At 44.0% G+C, this 16,868-nt stretch overlaps 1 protein-coding gene across 1 annotated transcript in view; it reads left to right on the top strand.

Moving 5' to 3' along the window:
- Positions 1-16,868, top strand: part of LOC111956566 (cadherin-2-like) — a 113,292-nt gene that overhangs the window by 58,242 nt on the left and 38,182 nt on the right. The window contains 1 exon segment of the mRNA XM_070436827.1: positions 15,471-15,691. Within this exon segment, the coding sequence (XP_070292928.1) occupies positions 15,471-15,691 (221 nt within the window).

The raw sequence follows: 16,868 nt of genomic DNA, 5'->3' as shown, positions 1-16,868 counted from the left end.
TCTAAAATATTTTGGGGAATATTAACTTTCACACATTAACAAGTCCAATACAGCAAATTAAAGATAAACTCTTTTTGAATCCAGCCAACATGTCCGATTTTTAAAATGTTTACAGCGAAAACACAACATATATTTATGTTAGCTCACCACCAAATCCAAAAAAACACAGCCATTTTCCCCAGCAAAGATAGCTTTCCAAAACCCAGAAATAGAGATAAAATAGAGAAATAGAGATAAAATGAATCACTAACCTTTGAACATCTTCATCAGATGACACTCATATGACATCATGTTACACAATACATTGTTCGATAATGGTGCATTTTATAGCCAAAATCTTGGTTTACATGGGCGCATGTTCAGAAATGCTCCAAAATATCCGGAGTAATTACAGAGAGCTATGTCAAATAATAGAAATACTCATCATAAAACTTTGATGAAGATACATGTTTTACATATAATTAAAGATACACTGGTTCTTAATGCAACCGCTGTGTCAGATTTAAAAAAAACTTTTGTAAAAAGCACACCATGCAATATCTGAGACGGCGCTCAGAAATGCACAACATTTCTCCGCCATGTTGGAGTCAACAGAAATACGAAATTACATCATAAATATTCCCTTACCTTTATGTATCACTCCAGTGTTTAACCTTTCTAGGACACACGTTCCGCTAGCGGAACCCCCCCCCACCCAACATTCCGCTGAAAAGGCAGCGCACGAAATTCAAAAATATTTTGGGGGAATATTTAACTTTCATTATTTCACCACTATGGCCTATTTATTGCTTTACCTCCCCTATCCTACCTCATTTGCACACACTGTGTATAGACTTTTTCTATTGTATTGTTGACTGTATGTTTGTTCATTCCATGTGTAACTCTGTGTTGTGGTTTGTGACGCACTGCTTTGCTTTATCTTGGCCAGGTCGCAGTTGTAAATGAGAACTTGTTCTCAACTAGCCTACCTGGTAAATAAAGGTGAAATKAAATAAATAAAGGGTCAGGGACAGGCAGACCTCAGTAATCCAGAGGTGGAGCATAAGTACAGGATGGCAGGCAGGCTCAGGGTCATGGACGGGCAGAGTGGTCAGACGGGCGGGTACAGGGTCAGGACAGGCAAGGGTCAAAAACCAGGTGGACGAGAAAAAGACAGGAGCTGACAGGACGAACGCTGGGGAGCTTGACAAACAAGACGAACTGGAAACAGGAGACGAGGCAGTCAGACATAGTTTTCATTCTAGACACAGAAAAGGTAGGAAAAATATGGAGGGTACGGGGCAACAGAGGATGAACAGCAGAGGGGCAGATGATCTTGGAGCGGGGGGGAAAGGTCTTGGCTTCTAGGGGTGTAGCTGCGTCACTATAGCGGCGTGCCGGTGCCTAAGGCTTGACCTTCTTGGACACCAGTCGGTTCTGCGGAAGCGAAGTGGCCCGGGCCTTACTGAACCCCTCCCGGAGGTCCCGGTACTCTGCGGGGCTGGCGAAGAGGTCAGGGGAAATTTCCAAGCACCTAGGAAGACATCCCGGGGCAGGCAGAGCTGACTTCAGGCAATAAGTGTGGCGATGGCACCAGTAGACCATTTGATGAGGGGATTGTGTCGCTGGAGGCAGGAGAATCCCAATACCACAGGAATCTGAGGAGACTTGAATAGTCTCGCTGTGATTCCCTGACACCCGTAGGTTGATGGGAGTGGTAATATCAGTGACCCGGCCTATAGGGCACCCGTCCAGCACTCTAACCTCCATGGGAGTGGAGAGGGGCTGAGTGGGGATGTTCAGCTCGGAAGCCAGGGTGGCTCTTTGGCCCCAGAGTCAATGAGGACCCGAAGAGATTTAGACTGGCTACCCCACAGCAGAATGGCAGGAACATGGGTGCAAGCAAGGGAAGCAGGAAAGTTCTCCATATGTCCCACCAGAGTACTCGCTCCTACCAGTGAGCCTGATCCCTTTAAAGGACAAGAGGACACAAAATGACCACGAGTCCCGCAATACAGACAACTCTTCGTGTTGATCCTGTATTGCCATTCCGCTGGCGATAGCCCAGCTCTACCTAGGTGCATATGCTCGGGAAGCGTGACTCAGCCKACTCCGGCGACTCTCGKGGCAGGTCGGGAGGCCTCGGGTTCTCTCGACAACGGGATCGTCGGGGACTTCCGGGATTGACTCGGAGGCAAGGTGGAATCCCTGGACGTGTGAGCGAAGTTGAATTTCCTCTCCCTCTGTCATTCATGAAGTCGCCCATCTATACGGGTAGTCAAAGCGATGAGGGAATCGAGATCCATAGGTAACTCCCGAGCAGCAAGCTCGTCCTTGACCTCCTCCGAGACACCGTGCAGGAACATATCGAACAGTGCTTCCTGGTTCCAAGCACTATCCAATGTGCGGAAATCTCTCGCATAGTCAGCCACACTGCAGGAGTCTTGCCGAAGCTGGATTAGCTCCCGGGCAGCTTCTCTCCCGGAGAACAGGGCTAAAAAAACCTTCTTCACCTCTTCCACAAACCCCTCCAGACTAACGCATATGGCCGGATGCTGTTCCCATACAGCAGTAGCCCAGGTGAGAGCCCTCACGGACATCAGCATGATGAGATAGACTACCTTGGAGCATTCTGAGAGGAAGGAGGAGGGCTGAAGCTCGAAAATGAGGGCACACTGAGCTAGAATTGCCCAACAGGTGCTCGACTCTCCATTGAAGCGTACCTGCGGGGGGTAAACGAGGCTCCCAAGAAGGTGGAGTGGCCAATGAGACAGCGCTGCTAGCAGCTGAGTCACTGAGAAGCTGCAGGGTTACCACCGTGGTAGGCTGCCTCCGAGACAACCCACGGAATTGCTCCAGCAAACTGTTCAATGCCCGGTCATGGCGTACAGCCAACATTTGGACCCCCTCTATAAAGCCACGAAGCAGTTCCTCATGCCTCCCGATGGCGGCTCCTTGGGAGGAGATGGCGTCGCGCAGCTGGCCCGGGTCTGCTGGGTCAGTCATGGCCAGTTCGTACTATCAGGATACGGTAAGACCCAGATGCAGACCATGTCGAAGTAACAATGTTTATTGTAACACCAGGGGCAGGCAAACGACAGGTCAAGGCAGGCAGGGGTCGATAATCCAGAGTTGGAGCAAAGATGCAGGACGGCAGGCAGGCTCAGGGTCAGGGACAGGCAGAGTTCAGTAATATAGAGGTGGAGCAAAGGTACAGGACGGCAGGCAGGCTCAGGGTCAGGGACGGGCAGAGTGGTCAGGACAGGCAAGGGTCAAAAACCAGGAGGACAGTACACAGGGGTAATGGGGAAGATGGGCAACAACTGGAAGGGGGTGGAGACAAGCCCAAAGACAGGTGAAACAGATCAGGGCGTGACAGTAGATAGCCAGAGCGAATTTGCCAGCTACATCTATCAACAGTTGTCGAAGTGACATCATAAACATTCTATTGAAATAGTTACTTGCATAGTGGAGTATTTTGTTTAGACATGTAGCTAGCTAGCTAAACAATGAACCGTAATCCCAACTCATAACGTTACTACCCTGCATGAATCTGCAGGTAGCTAATCAATCAGGTTCAATGTTAGGTAGCTAACAATTAGGCTATTACTACACAGATCATACATGTAACGTTAGCTAGCTAGCTAACAGTACACTTTAACTTGAAATGAAAACAACGTTCTGACAAAATTAGAAACGTGTAATATCTGAAAATGTAGCTAGCTAGATCATCTTACCTGTATACATGGTTGGATGCTTCTCCCTCTCTGTTATGGATGCCATGGTTGCCCTTAGTTTGAAGAGGTAATCCGGAGACGGGCGTTTTATACAACAGCCTTCTGTGTGTTCTCTTTTTGACTCCGTCTGCATATTTGCAATCAAACGCTGGAATTTTCTCCATCTCCTTAGCTATCATACTCTATTTCTACTGATTTCAAAACTCAGTCCTCCAGAAAGTGGAGAGCAACACTTATGCAGTTCTACTATGTGATATCTTTCAAAAAAGCACTGTTAGAAAGGATTACCTTCACATACTGACCAGCTCATTTTATGGACAGAAGCTTGCTACATGGCAGACCAATCCGAACTCATCTCTAGGCATTTCTAGCCCACTCATTATTTCAGCCAATCATGGCTAGTGGGAAGGTTGCTGACTTTTTCTGTGGCAAAACCAACTAGGCTTGTAATTTAACAATTGTATTTACAGATGGCATACAAGTTTGTTATTAAGGCAAATGAAAGTTCACATGTTCCAGTAGGCATTTCTGCCCCAAAACGCATTTTGATTAAARAAAAAGTTTACGTTCAAATGGCTCTCCTGTGAAGTAGTGACGCGTGACATATGTCTAGTTTCCTGAAACGAGTCACAAATGCACTATTCATTATGTGGGTTGAATGCCATCCCATGACGGTAGTCACTGCCCATTACTGCTTATTACTTATTGATCATCATTTAATCACATTACTTTACTTTAAGCAAATATTTCAGTTGTTGTGTATATTACAATGTTTTTATTTGATGACTTTATTATTTCATTCCAAGTAATCATCTCATGTCTATAGACTTGCTGCCTATACTGTCTGACAAAATCACTATTTTAGTAGTTCTTCAAAGTAAAGGCATACTTTTATGACTGCTAGATACTTAGATTAGGGAGGTCAAACTCATTCCATGGAGGATCTAGTGTCTGCAGGTTTTTGGTTTTTCCTTTCAATTAAGACCTAAACAACCAGGTGAAGGGACTTCTTTTACTAATTAGAGACCTTAATTCATAAATCAAGTACAAGGAAGGAGCAAAAACCTGCAAACACTCGGCCCTCTGTGGAATGAGTTTGACACGTGACTTAGTATTTTCTGGTAGAGATCCGTCGCGAAGCAACTACTCCCTATCCATCAATTGCACATTCTTCTGTCTCTTTTCCATAGCACGTGTAAAATAAACACTGACTGTACAAGTAGGCGCGCAATGGATTATGGTCATTGTAGTTAATTGTCACGTTTTCTGCACTAAACTATGAAGAATATTGGCCTGTTGGAAACTACAACTCCCAGCCAGACCCTGCTGTGAGGAACAACCCGGTGACAGCCCCCTTTTTGATTGACTGGAGTGATGATTTAAAAAACGTATGAGCCCCAATTAAAACATGCCCACATTGGAGACCTCAGCACTCATTGTTTTCTCTCGGCCACAGCGTTTTTTTATGACAGAGGCATTCTGACAAATGATCAAGGGGATAAAAAGAATAGCTTTGAAGTCCTGGGTTTCAGATCAAAAGCCCCGGCTAATGCCCCATTACAGGTTGCACTCAGGCACTTTAGTGGCCAGCCCCCTCGTGATCCAGCAATGCAGCCAACAGAAATATGTTCCCTCTCTCTGCCTGGCTCCATTTCTAGCCCTGGACCCTGCCTTCCTCAGCAGGGTTTTAACTGATCAGCTGATGATAGCAAGGTTGATGGCTGGCCTTCTTCTTTCAAGGTTTTATATGAGAGCCCCATGTTCTGAGTGCAGTTAGAGTACTGGTATATTAAAGTAAGGTCTTATACAGGTATAGGACCTGTTTGAACTGCTTTTACCATGTTTATAGTTTTTTTTTTGCTTTTACCGTGTTACTCCATCTGAGTGGACTCAGTAATGGCCCTTATATTGTACCAGAGTGGTTTTCAAAAGGTGATTTCAGTTATTTCAGTGCAGAGTTAAGGGTAAAAGCTTTTCACTTCCTTCCATGTTTTAGAAAATTGGATGTCAGTGGTGCTGTGTGTCTATATGTGAGAGTGAGACTGTTGGCTCTATTTTTGTTTGTGTGGGTGTCTGTTTGTTTCAATATGTTTTGTGAGTGAAATAATAACATCATTTTATGTTGACGGTGAATCTAAAGTTCATTTCACATTCATTAGCTTTGGCAAAATTGTATTTCTATTGTCTATTGTTCTTTTCCATTGGCTGGCAATTTTTCCCAGCCTTCCATTCCAGGGCTGACCTGTGTCAAATTCTCAGTGCCTCAGAAGTAATGGCACTTTAACAGTACTGTAGCCCAGCTGAAAAGGATGCAGAAAGCTGTGTAACGTTGGACAAATGTGTTTCCCTTCACTGTATGGTCACTGGGAAATAACCTTGGTTATACACGCTGCTGCAGTAAGTTCCAATGAATGTGGACACTGAAAGTGGCTTATTATTCATAATCTGATTTTGAAAAGGCGTCTTAGGATCCGCCCCTCTGAGATCTATCCTCACATAGATTGCTTTTCCTTGCCCTCCTCTTCTTTCCCTCCTTCCCTCACTCACTCCCTCCATCCCTCTCTCATGGAAGGTGTTAGCCTGCAGATTGGACAAATTGAGCAATGTTCAGCAGTTAAAAATTGAACAAGGGTAGAGAGCAATTAAAACTGGATGACCTTTATGGGAGGGGGAGCTAAAGGACGGCTGTTAAAGACACAAAGTTAAACCGTTTTATTTCTAATAACATTGATTTAACGTTGTCCGAAGGGTTCTGGGCAGTGCCGGCCCAGGCAGCTACAGTCAGATAGATTCCAACGGGAGGAGAGGTTAGAGTGGTTTTATATGGACACACACACTGGCCCCTCTGTTAGCCCCATAATCGTTTACAGTTAAAACTACAGTTTTAATTGTTCAAAGAAATAGATTTTCATTATCTCGCTTTGATCTCAGAGAGAGCGAAGGAGATGTGAAACATGCTAGCGGTTATGGTATGCTACTGGTGATCTCCTTCAAAGAAGTGGGTAATATTTCTTCAATGCGTGATCTGACCGTTTCACGTGGTCAGAAGAAATTCAGGACTCTTCTAAGCAGAATGAAAGACAGTGGTAAGAAGTTTTGGCTCCCTAGCAGTTAAAACGAGTGTAATATTGTCGTATTTATCTGATATTCTCCATTAACCTGTATGTATTAGCATTGAGTTAGCTACTAGCTAGCCATGCTAACGTCGTCATAAAGAGCTGTAGGGAGCTACTTGACATCCTGTTAATAATGTGGTCAGTTTAATATCATCCTAAAGCCTGAGCCGCTGTATCAAGCGGCCGTCCTGATCACTCCGCTCGCAGAACCCAAATCCCAGTAGCTATGTTGCTGATTAGTATAGAAGGATGTAGCTTAGCCATTATCAGCTGTTGGCTCCAATGACACAGTAATCCAGCGAGACGCTAGGCGCAAGACGATGTGGCACCAGAAAACACACACTAGAATAATCAAATTTACCCAACAAAGACTGATGGACTTCTAAATATGTGGTATCTCCTTGAGTCTTTCAAAGTGACCCGTTTAGACCAGTCAGAACTTTCCTCGTCTATCAGCAGCTAACAGGCAGCATTTCATTCCGTGACTAAAAGCTCTTCAAAAGCTCTTCAGCCTTCATAATAAGAGGTTCTCATATGATGATGTAGCCTAACAAGGAGAAGACTAAGGCTAATTTTGACATGCTAGCTGTAGAAAACAGCAGTTAGAACACAACAGCTAACAACCCTTTGATTCGCTTCAGAGTCTTCACAATGACAATACAACCCCTTCATATTATGATGACGATACTGTAACCCAGAGGAGATATAGCTAGCTAAGACTAATTTCTGCAGGTTAGCCAGAACAACACAGGGCCTTTGTACCTTAATGGGCCAGATCCAGAGAAGCTAGATGCATCTCCCTCTCAGTGAAGTAAATGGAGGTGGCTGTTGGGCACTGGCAGGCAGTCGATCATCTTACCTTGTTATTGTTCTCCCAATACAACGACTGTCAGACARGTCCGCTAGCCCCCAAGAGAGCAAATGGGCATATGCTGATGTGAGAGAACTTTTAAGTGTAAAGAGAAAGGAGAACAGGAGAGAATCTCATTTATGGAAGAAGGCTAGTTTTATTCCCTCGGGACGGGACGGGGGGTCTGTTTAGCATATCCAGAGAGGCCATGGGTCAGTCTATCTGAGATTAAAAGGGACCTGCATAGGATATTGCTGCTCGCTGCTATGATGATGCTGCTTGTGCTGGTTGTGTTTCTTTGTGTGTGTTTGTGCCAGTGTGGGCGAGCATAATAAAGAAAGGTGGTATCGTTGCAATTTGTTAGAGTGTTTTCATCCGTTAATTGAAGCCTCTGTTTCAGGAGGGGACTATGTCTTCTGCAATAACACGTAATTGTTGTGGGTGTTGGTCACCACAAGAATGTAAGGCTGCTGGCTATAGTGTAGCCGGTGTGACTTCATAGCCCTTTCCCTCTTTACATGTTTATTTAGCAGAAAGACATTATTGGAGAAAGTCGACATTTCCCCATGTTTCTTTCATGTGAATCCTGTACATATTTTAGTCAGAGCCTTAAACACATGGATCTCCATGGTGTTTGAAGTGCACTGCATTAGTAAAACCCCTTCAAGCAAGGCTGAAGTCTGGCAAAGCCCAACCTCATCATCCTACCATCCAGACATCAACTGTAAACTGTTTACTTTCTCTCAAGAGCTTCATTTTACTGAACACAGGGTTATTGCTGCTCAAGCCTCATCTCCCTCACAATAAATGGGTTTTTAGATTCTTAAGATGGTCGACAGAGTTTGAGAAAAAWCTAAGCTAAAGAGACTTACCAGCTAAAATGGAAGTTGTTTGCTAATTACCCTTGAGACTGTAGAAAATGTATTCATAGTAAATGCTTAAACACCACCTACATGTGAATGAAGTACACAGACATGCATAATTATGGGTAGTATCCAGCTTTGATATTTTAAAAGCATTCGTATGGTGTTCCTTTTGATTTTACATAATAATTGGCTAATTATAGGATGAAATATTGTGAAAGGTATTACGCCATAGTAGAAAAGACGAAGTGCAATCACTTTCCATGACATAGACTGGAATACACTTTCCATGACATAGACTGACCAGGTGAATCCAGGTGAAAGATATGATCCCTTATTGATTCCACTTCAATCAGTGTAGATAAAGGGGAGGAGACAGGTTAAAGAAGGATTTTTAAGCCTTGAGACAATTGAGACATGGATTGGATATGTGTACCATTCAGAGGGTGAATGGGCAAGACAAMAGATTGAAGTGCCTTTGAACGAGGTATGGTAGTAGCTGCCAGGCGCAACAGTTTAAGTGTGTCAAGAACTGCAACGCTGCTGGGTTTTTCATTCTCAACAATTTCCTGTTTTTATCAAGAATTATCCACGACCCAAAGGACATCCAGACAATATTAGGAAGGTGTTCCTAATGTTTTGTACGTTCGGTGTATATAGTATACAGTCCTAATTTCACATGACATTTTGTGTCACATGAATTGCCATTCATTCATTTAGCCCCTGTTATATTTTCCAATAGCAGAGTGACTTTCTTAGCACTTTAATTTGAATTAAGACACTGAAGTGCGACGTGGATCAGCTACAGTTTAGCGACCATCTCGTAATCAACGTCCTCTTGCATGTACGTTCTACCGAGCACAGCTAATTTTGAACCTATTTTCTGTATTGCATTTCCTCATCCCCAATGCAGTCAGCTAGGGCCAGCGTTGGAGCATGAATTAGATTTGGTGAACTGTGTTCGTGAATAATGCATTTTGTCAGTGGCGTCCAGGCATTTGCCCGATGGAATTGCCTCTGGAGCATTCGCCGGGGTCTGCATTTCTGTTAGGTGACTGATGAAACACCTATGCTGAGTATTTCACACCTGTCAGTGACATCACCAGCTGGAGATGAATGATGGAAATATCAGGACGAACCACATGACGTGGTGCTTCTGCCTTGTCACATTTACAGCTCATTACAGGGACCTTGAGCCTTTTACAAGCTTACTGGATTTGGATTTGCAGACAGGCATAAAAAGGTATAGGCTGGAACATTTGATGTACTCTCTTGACGTTAGGCTACCACGGACAGCCTCTTTATGTGTTCCCACTGTGAGATATGCTGCATCTGATTGCGTTTTTTTTTTTTTTACAACTGTTCCTTGTGACGTTCTCGAGAACGCTGCAAATTAACCAAAYGATGTATCCCTCTCTCTTTCTTTCTCTCTCTCTGTTCTCTCTCTATCTGCTCTCTGTATTTGTGCCTCTCTATAAGCAGCAGCACGTGATGGAGACAGACAAAAGAGTGACACATTGGGAAGGTTAGCTGTGGTTTTTGTGTTGTTAGTCAGCTACGAGGGTTTCTATAAGCCTGTGAATGGGCTCGTTGAGTCAGAGGTAATTTTGGGCCCCGGCGTGGGGCATTAGTTGGACTGGCCTTTCTGCTGACTGGCCCGCTTTCTTCCACCCCAGCAGCAGTAGTAGCAGCAGCAGCAGCAGTATATACCCCTCTCTCTGCTGCATCGGCATTTCTGTCCAAACCAAAGGCCTTTATCTCCCTGGCCTTGTGGCCATGACGACATGTCTGATATGCCGAGGTGGTGGTGGTGGCAGCAAGGATCTCTTTCAGTTTCGTTATACCTCCGGGAGCTAATAAATCTAGATATACTGTAGATAAACTGGAACATCCAGGGTTAGTACAGTAAATGCTGCTCTGGTCTCCTATGGGCTATGGGAGCTTGGGGGCTGGGGAATGGGGGTTGGGGAGCTGGCCATGATAAATGAATAGACACACGCTGGACATCCCCATTCATTATTATTGGAATTTGTGCTGCCTGCTGGGAATTTGCACAGCGATTGCCATGGCGCCTGGTTGCTGAAGGGCCTCCCAGAGGTGTTCACATGGCCAAATCTCAGACCGAGCTAGGGAACAGGAGCTCAGCTCAGCAGCCAAACAACAGGCCTCGGTGCCTCAAAGACTCACAAGGAAACCACTATAGTCGAGTGTAGGCTAACCCAGGGTATTACATACACACTAATATCAGTTAACACAGAACTAAAGTCTTGCGTAATTGGTCAGATGCTCAATTAAGTTCTGGGTCTATGCGTGTTAAAAGAAGAGAGACAAGGAGGATCGGAACCGGAAAGAAAAGCTCTACCTTCTCTCTTTGCAACTGTTCCATCTGCACCAACTGTCCTATCTCCTTCTGAAATCCAAGACCTAATGGTGCTCGTTATCTCATGCATTCCATTGTATCATGACAGATTTACGGTACCATTTATGTTTATGTAGTCTGTCCACGAGAGAATACACGCACGCACGCACGCACACACACACTGTCTACCCTCACATGGAACATGGAACAATGCAGCCTTGTTTGTATTTATCCTTCACCTGAAGAACAAAAATCTTTGAGCTAGGCTCAGCAGCTAGAGCAGCCCCATAAATGCTAATTAAGATGAAGCAATATAAAGAGGCCAATCCCAACCACCCACTCATTCTCTCTCTCTCTCTCTCTCTCTCTCTCTCTCTCTCTCTCTCTCTCTCTCTCTCTCTCTCTCTCTCTCTCTCTCTTCTCTCTCCTCTCTCTCTCTCTCTCTCTTCTCTCTCTCTCTCTCTCCTCTCTCTCCTCTCTCTCTCTCTAACGGTGTGCTCACTACACAAATCAGCATATGTTCCATCCAGGTGCATACATATAGAATGTGTACAGTACATGGTTTTGGGTTGATTTAGATCAAAACATTTATTGGATCTATCATCTCTTTGATCAAATCAAATCAAATGTATTTATTTGATCTTATAGGTTAATAAGTAAAGCACAAAGCACTTTAGCCAACCAATCAATATACCTAATTTAAGAATAGAGTGTGTGAAGTAGATTGTGCCACCTCTCCCTTCAACGATATGTTGTCTCTCAAGTCTCATCCACCCAGTAGAAGCTGTCATTGTGAGCTGAGCTGTTCTGACACTTCTCTCTGTATTCTGTATGTGTCTGAGCATCAGACGGACTAGTGCTGTGGAGGTGATTGCCTGAAGGCTGGAAGGAAACAACTTCAGCTAACCAAGGTCACATCGCGCTCTGAAGTTGGCTTGCCAGGTTCAAACAGACAGAAAAAAACWAATTGGATGAGGTTGCTCTGAGCAGTGTGCAGATCAATATATAGGCACTTAGTATGTTCCAGCATATAGGCATAGGATAGATACTCCTCTGTTTATTCTTGTATATCTTAATTTCATAGTGTTCACTTTGCTTCTTTCCCCCACAATGCCGAGCCACTCTCTGAGACACCTTTGTGTGCTTTTCATCAATATTTAGATGAATGGCAATTCCTCAGGTGCAGCAGATCAGTGCACTGCTATGGCTTTGTTTTGCAGATGTGCTGCGTTAACTGTAGCACAGTGTAAAGGGTTGCATCCAGGGCCCTTTCAACAGTTTCTCCCTCCCTCTCTACGAACGTGATGAAGTAAAGCAGGATTGTATTTTCATTCATCTTGTTGAGAACCCTCTGAATACATTTTAGTTCAGTGTTTTATTTTCAACCAACAAGGCTCAGTGCTTGTACAGTATTAATTGATTAGAACCCTCATTATTTTCTCTCTTCTCTCTATCTATCTCTAGGTGTCTCTCTACTCTCTTCTGTTATGCATTTCTTTATACATAGAAAATGCCTGTAGTTCGGGCCTCTTTTTGTGAGGACATGGTGGTTCATTCAGTAAGGTACACTTCACTGGATAACTTTGTGTCCACTGTGAAAGTCAACAGTCAGATCAAGTGAATGTTTTTCACCTCTCTTTACGCTTTGCCCATTTTCACAATTTCACAATACTTTGCCATTGGGAAAATGGCTCCGTCACCTGCTGTGGTGGTTTAGCCATTGTGCTTTATGTTCCATAATGCARTGTCTTGAAAAAGTATTTATCCCCCTAAATAAAGTCCATCTGTGTGCAATCTAATTGTCACATGATCTGTCAAATGATCTTAGTATATACACCTGTTCTAAAAGGCCCCAGAGTCTGCAACACCACTAAGCAAGGGGCACCACCAAGCAAGCGACACCATGAAGACAAACRAGCTTTCTAAACAGGTCAGGGACAAAGTTGTGGAGAAGTAGAGATCAGGGTTGGGTTATAAAAAAATATCTGAAACTTTGAACATCCCACGGAGCACCATTAAATCCATTATAATTTGTTTTTAAAGAATATGGCACCACAACAAACCTGCCAAGAGAGTGCCGCCCACCAAAACTCACAGACCAGGCAAGGAGTGCATTAATCAGAGAGGCAAAAAAGAGACCAAAGATAACCCTGAAGGAGCTGCAAAGCTCCACAGTGGAGATTGGAGTATCTGTCCATAGGACAAATTTAAGCCGTATACTCCACAGAGCTGGGCTTTATGGAAGTGACCAGAAAAAAAGCCATTGCTAAAAGAAAAAATAAGCAAACACGTTTGGTGTTCGCCAAAAGGCATGTGGGAGACTCCGCAAACATATGGAAGAAGGTACTCTGGTCAGATGAAACTAAAATTGAGCTTTTTGGCCATCAAGGAAAACGCTATGTCTGGCACAAACCCAACACCTCTCATCACCCCGAGAACACCATCCCCACAGTGAAGCATGGTGGTGGCAACATGCTGTTGGGATGTTTTTCATCGGCAGGGACTGGGAAACTGGTCAGAATTGAAGGAATGATGGATGCCGCTAAATACAGGGAAATTCTTGAGGGAAACCTGTTTTAGTCTTCCAGAGATTTGAGACTGGGACGGAGGTTCACCTTCCAGCAGGACAATGACCCTAAGCATACTGCTAAAGCAACACTCGAGTGGTTTAAGGGGAAACATTTAAATGTCTTGGAATGGCCTAGTCAAAGCCCAGACCTCAATCCAATTGAGAATCTGTGGTATGACTTAAAGATTGCTGTACAACAGCGGAACACATCCAACTTGAAGGAGTTGGAGCAGTTTGCCTTGAAGAATGGGCAAAAATCCCAGTGGCTAGATGTGCCAAGCTTATAGAGTCATACCTCAAGAGACTTGCAGCTGTAATTACTGCAAAAGGTGGCTCTACAAAGTATTGTACGCTCCAGTTTTCAGTTTTTTTGTCTTATTTCTTGTTTGTTTCACAATTAAAAATATTTTGTATCTTCAAAGTGGTAGGCATGTTGTGTAAATCAAATGATACAAACCCCCCCAAAATCTATTTCAATTCCAGGTTGTAAGGCAACAAAATAGGAAAAATGCCAAGGGGGGTGAATACTTTCACAAGCCACTGTAGAAAGGTTCTGGTACATGTTGTGTATTATTTTGAGAGCCGGATGCAAGTGAACACAAAATACATTCTCTTTAGTTTAACTAGCAAGACAGTTTTAATTATTTCTGTCACTGAAAGGTTGTTATTAGTAGGTGGTGAATTGTATTTCGGTGTGCGTGCGTGCGTGCACCAAAGAATTGTAGCTCCTATTTTGCTTTTCACACTCCAACATCCCTGATCAGCACCCCGTCAATAGGGCCAGGGGTTAAACCTTAGTTCTTGTTCAGAGCCAGGGCTCAACCTCCCTCCCTCCACAGGCCCACATGTGATGTGCTCCCTCCCACTGCTGTGCTCCCAGTGTAAAGTCCCACTGAAATCGCAGCTCTCTGTAGCTCTGTCTGTCCTCAAGGTAATACAAGAATGGGAGATTAGATGTCCTTCTTCAAGGCTTTTGTTAAGTAATTTGCCGTCTGGTTTAATAATTTAAAATGGCATCGGTGCAGCCTACACAGAAATTATATATATTTACATCTGATCACTTTAGCTTGGAGGAGTTTCAGTATTATCTGTATGCTGGCTGTTTTTCTGTTCTCTCTGTGTGTGTGTGTGCATAGATGTTTGTTTATGTGTGTTTAAACGAGTAGAACTGTGTGTGTGTGTGTGTGTGTGTGTGTGTGTGTGTGTGTGTGTGTGTGTGTGTGTGTGCAGGTGCAGGTGTGGTGTTTGAGATGCACTGTCACTCACCTGAAACATGAACCAATGTTAGACCACTGCCACTGAAGTGCTCTGGGACTGTGTACTAGAGTCCAAGGAGCTGTGTATGTGTGTGTGTGTGTCACTGCAGCTGTGTGTATATGTATGTGTACACACTGATGAAATAAACATCACACACTTCTCACTCCCTGAGAGTCAGGATTGCTAGCCGACCACGGCAAAGCATACGTGTTTGTTATTGGGGAGAAGCTGGCATGCAACATCTTGAGGTAAAAGCAATAAGAAAAAGTCTGGAACCTATGTAAATGATTCCCCTCTTATTTATTTAAGCTGGTGCTTCTATTTACCCAGACACAACAGTGCATTTAGCCACAGTCTAATTGGCACATCAGTTTAAAAAAACAATGTTTTGGTATTTTAGATATATTCGTTGTGATTCAGCAAGTGCCCTTCAGGGGTGTATCATTTCCCTTTTGCTTTCTTTCTTTTTCTATTTTTTCTCTCACTTTCTCCTTCTCTCTTTCTACTGCACCAGTTTTAAACAATACTTTTGGGGCACAGCTTGAAATACATTATGTATGAGTTTTAGGAGGAATTGGAGAACCTTTGTGGACTATACCACACAGACTGGGAGTGGTGTCCGTCTTTCTGTCTGAGTGTCCGTCTTTCTGTCTGAGTGTCTACTCACTGTCTTTCTCTCTCCCTGGTTGCCTCAGCTTCAATCTGATGTTCTGTCTCTTCTCTCCCTCTTTCTCTTACAGTGAAGTTTGTGAACTGCGGCCAAGGTGGACTGGTGCAGTTCGAGTGCAGTAACCCGTTCGACTTCCGTATAGAGGCTGACGGAGTGGTCTACGCCCTCAGGCCCTTGACCGTGTCCACCCTCCGGGCGGTGCCCCTAGTGATCGTGGCCAGGGACGAGACCAATCAGCAGCAATGGCAGACCCAAGTGAGATTAACGCCACCTATAGGCCAGAGCCAACAGGTACGTCCAACACCTCCGCACACATCCTCTCTCCTTTCCACCCTCTCCTCTCTCTCTCTAATGTTTCTTGATTATTTGTGACTTCGGGTAGCATTGTGGAATGTGGAATGTTCCAATTCCAAATCCGCCCCTGCATCTAATTCCTTCCTCTTATTAGCCGTGCCGGAGCATTCACAGATGATTTGTTCCCTAAATTGTAGCAGGTGTTCCGGGAGACTGGGATGGATGCTTGCTAATTAAAACGTAATGTGTCAATTTAAAGGGGAGCACAATCATATACTCAACACGGTCAGTGAGTAGCGGCGCCACACACAACAGATGCAGAATAGCTCCTCATAAAGACTGATTTCAATCAGCTTCCTTGTGGCGGCAGCGGCGATGTTTATGGCTGTATCATTGTCATCCAACCAGAGGGTAGTACATTGCAGTGCACCCCTAGTGGTGATTCAGAGAACAGGGAGCATCTGTCTCTAGGCTTCAAAGATCCTGCCATTCAGTCAATGTTCTGTAGATGAAAGAGGCCGTGTGATGTGGTTATGTAATCAAGTGTGTAATTGAGAGAGAGAACAGGGAGATGAGGAGAAACAAGGCTCAAACGGCTGTTTTTTTATTTCTAGCCTCATTCTCACTGCTGGATTATGTGTTTCTGTTCAGTTCAATGGTCATAACCTGTGAAAGTCTGTCTCTCTCACTAGCTGGAATGGTGTTAATTGGCTAGAGTGCACAGACTCACATTTAAACTCTCTCTCTCTCTCTCTCCGATTTTTAGGTTGAATTATTGAAGTCTGCGTTGTCTGATCTTCATACATTGTGGACTATTATTGTTAATGAATGCCTCTTAAGTACAGCACAATGAGCCTCTTTGTTCAACAAAGACACCATCTGAAAATACATTCCTCCAGTCATATACAGAACAAATTAGCTGCACAAGCAGCCCATTTCAAAAGCACCTCTCCGAAACATCACATAAAAGGCGAGTGCATTCTTTTATAAGCCTCCAGATTAAATGCAAATTTTTGCAGTTATGTCAAATTGGTGTGAGTGCAGTGGGCCAACAGCAGCAGCAGCAGCAATGAAGGCATTTTGTGGTTTCAAATTAAACTTCTACAGGGGATGATTTAGTGAGAGTTTTGAAAACAGCATTGTTAGGGCGCTGATGCTCATTTACCACAGTGAC

This window comes from Salvelinus sp. IW2-2015, linkage group LG32 (assembly GCF_002910315.2).
Source record: "Salvelinus sp. IW2-2015 linkage group LG32, ASM291031v2, whole genome shotgun sequence".
Taxonomy (NCBI): domain Eukaryota; kingdom Metazoa; phylum Chordata; class Actinopteri; order Salmoniformes; family Salmonidae; genus Salvelinus; species Salvelinus sp. IW2-2015.
Note: the sequence above shows the minus strand (reverse complement) of the source record. Positions and strands in the feature narration are given on the sequence as shown.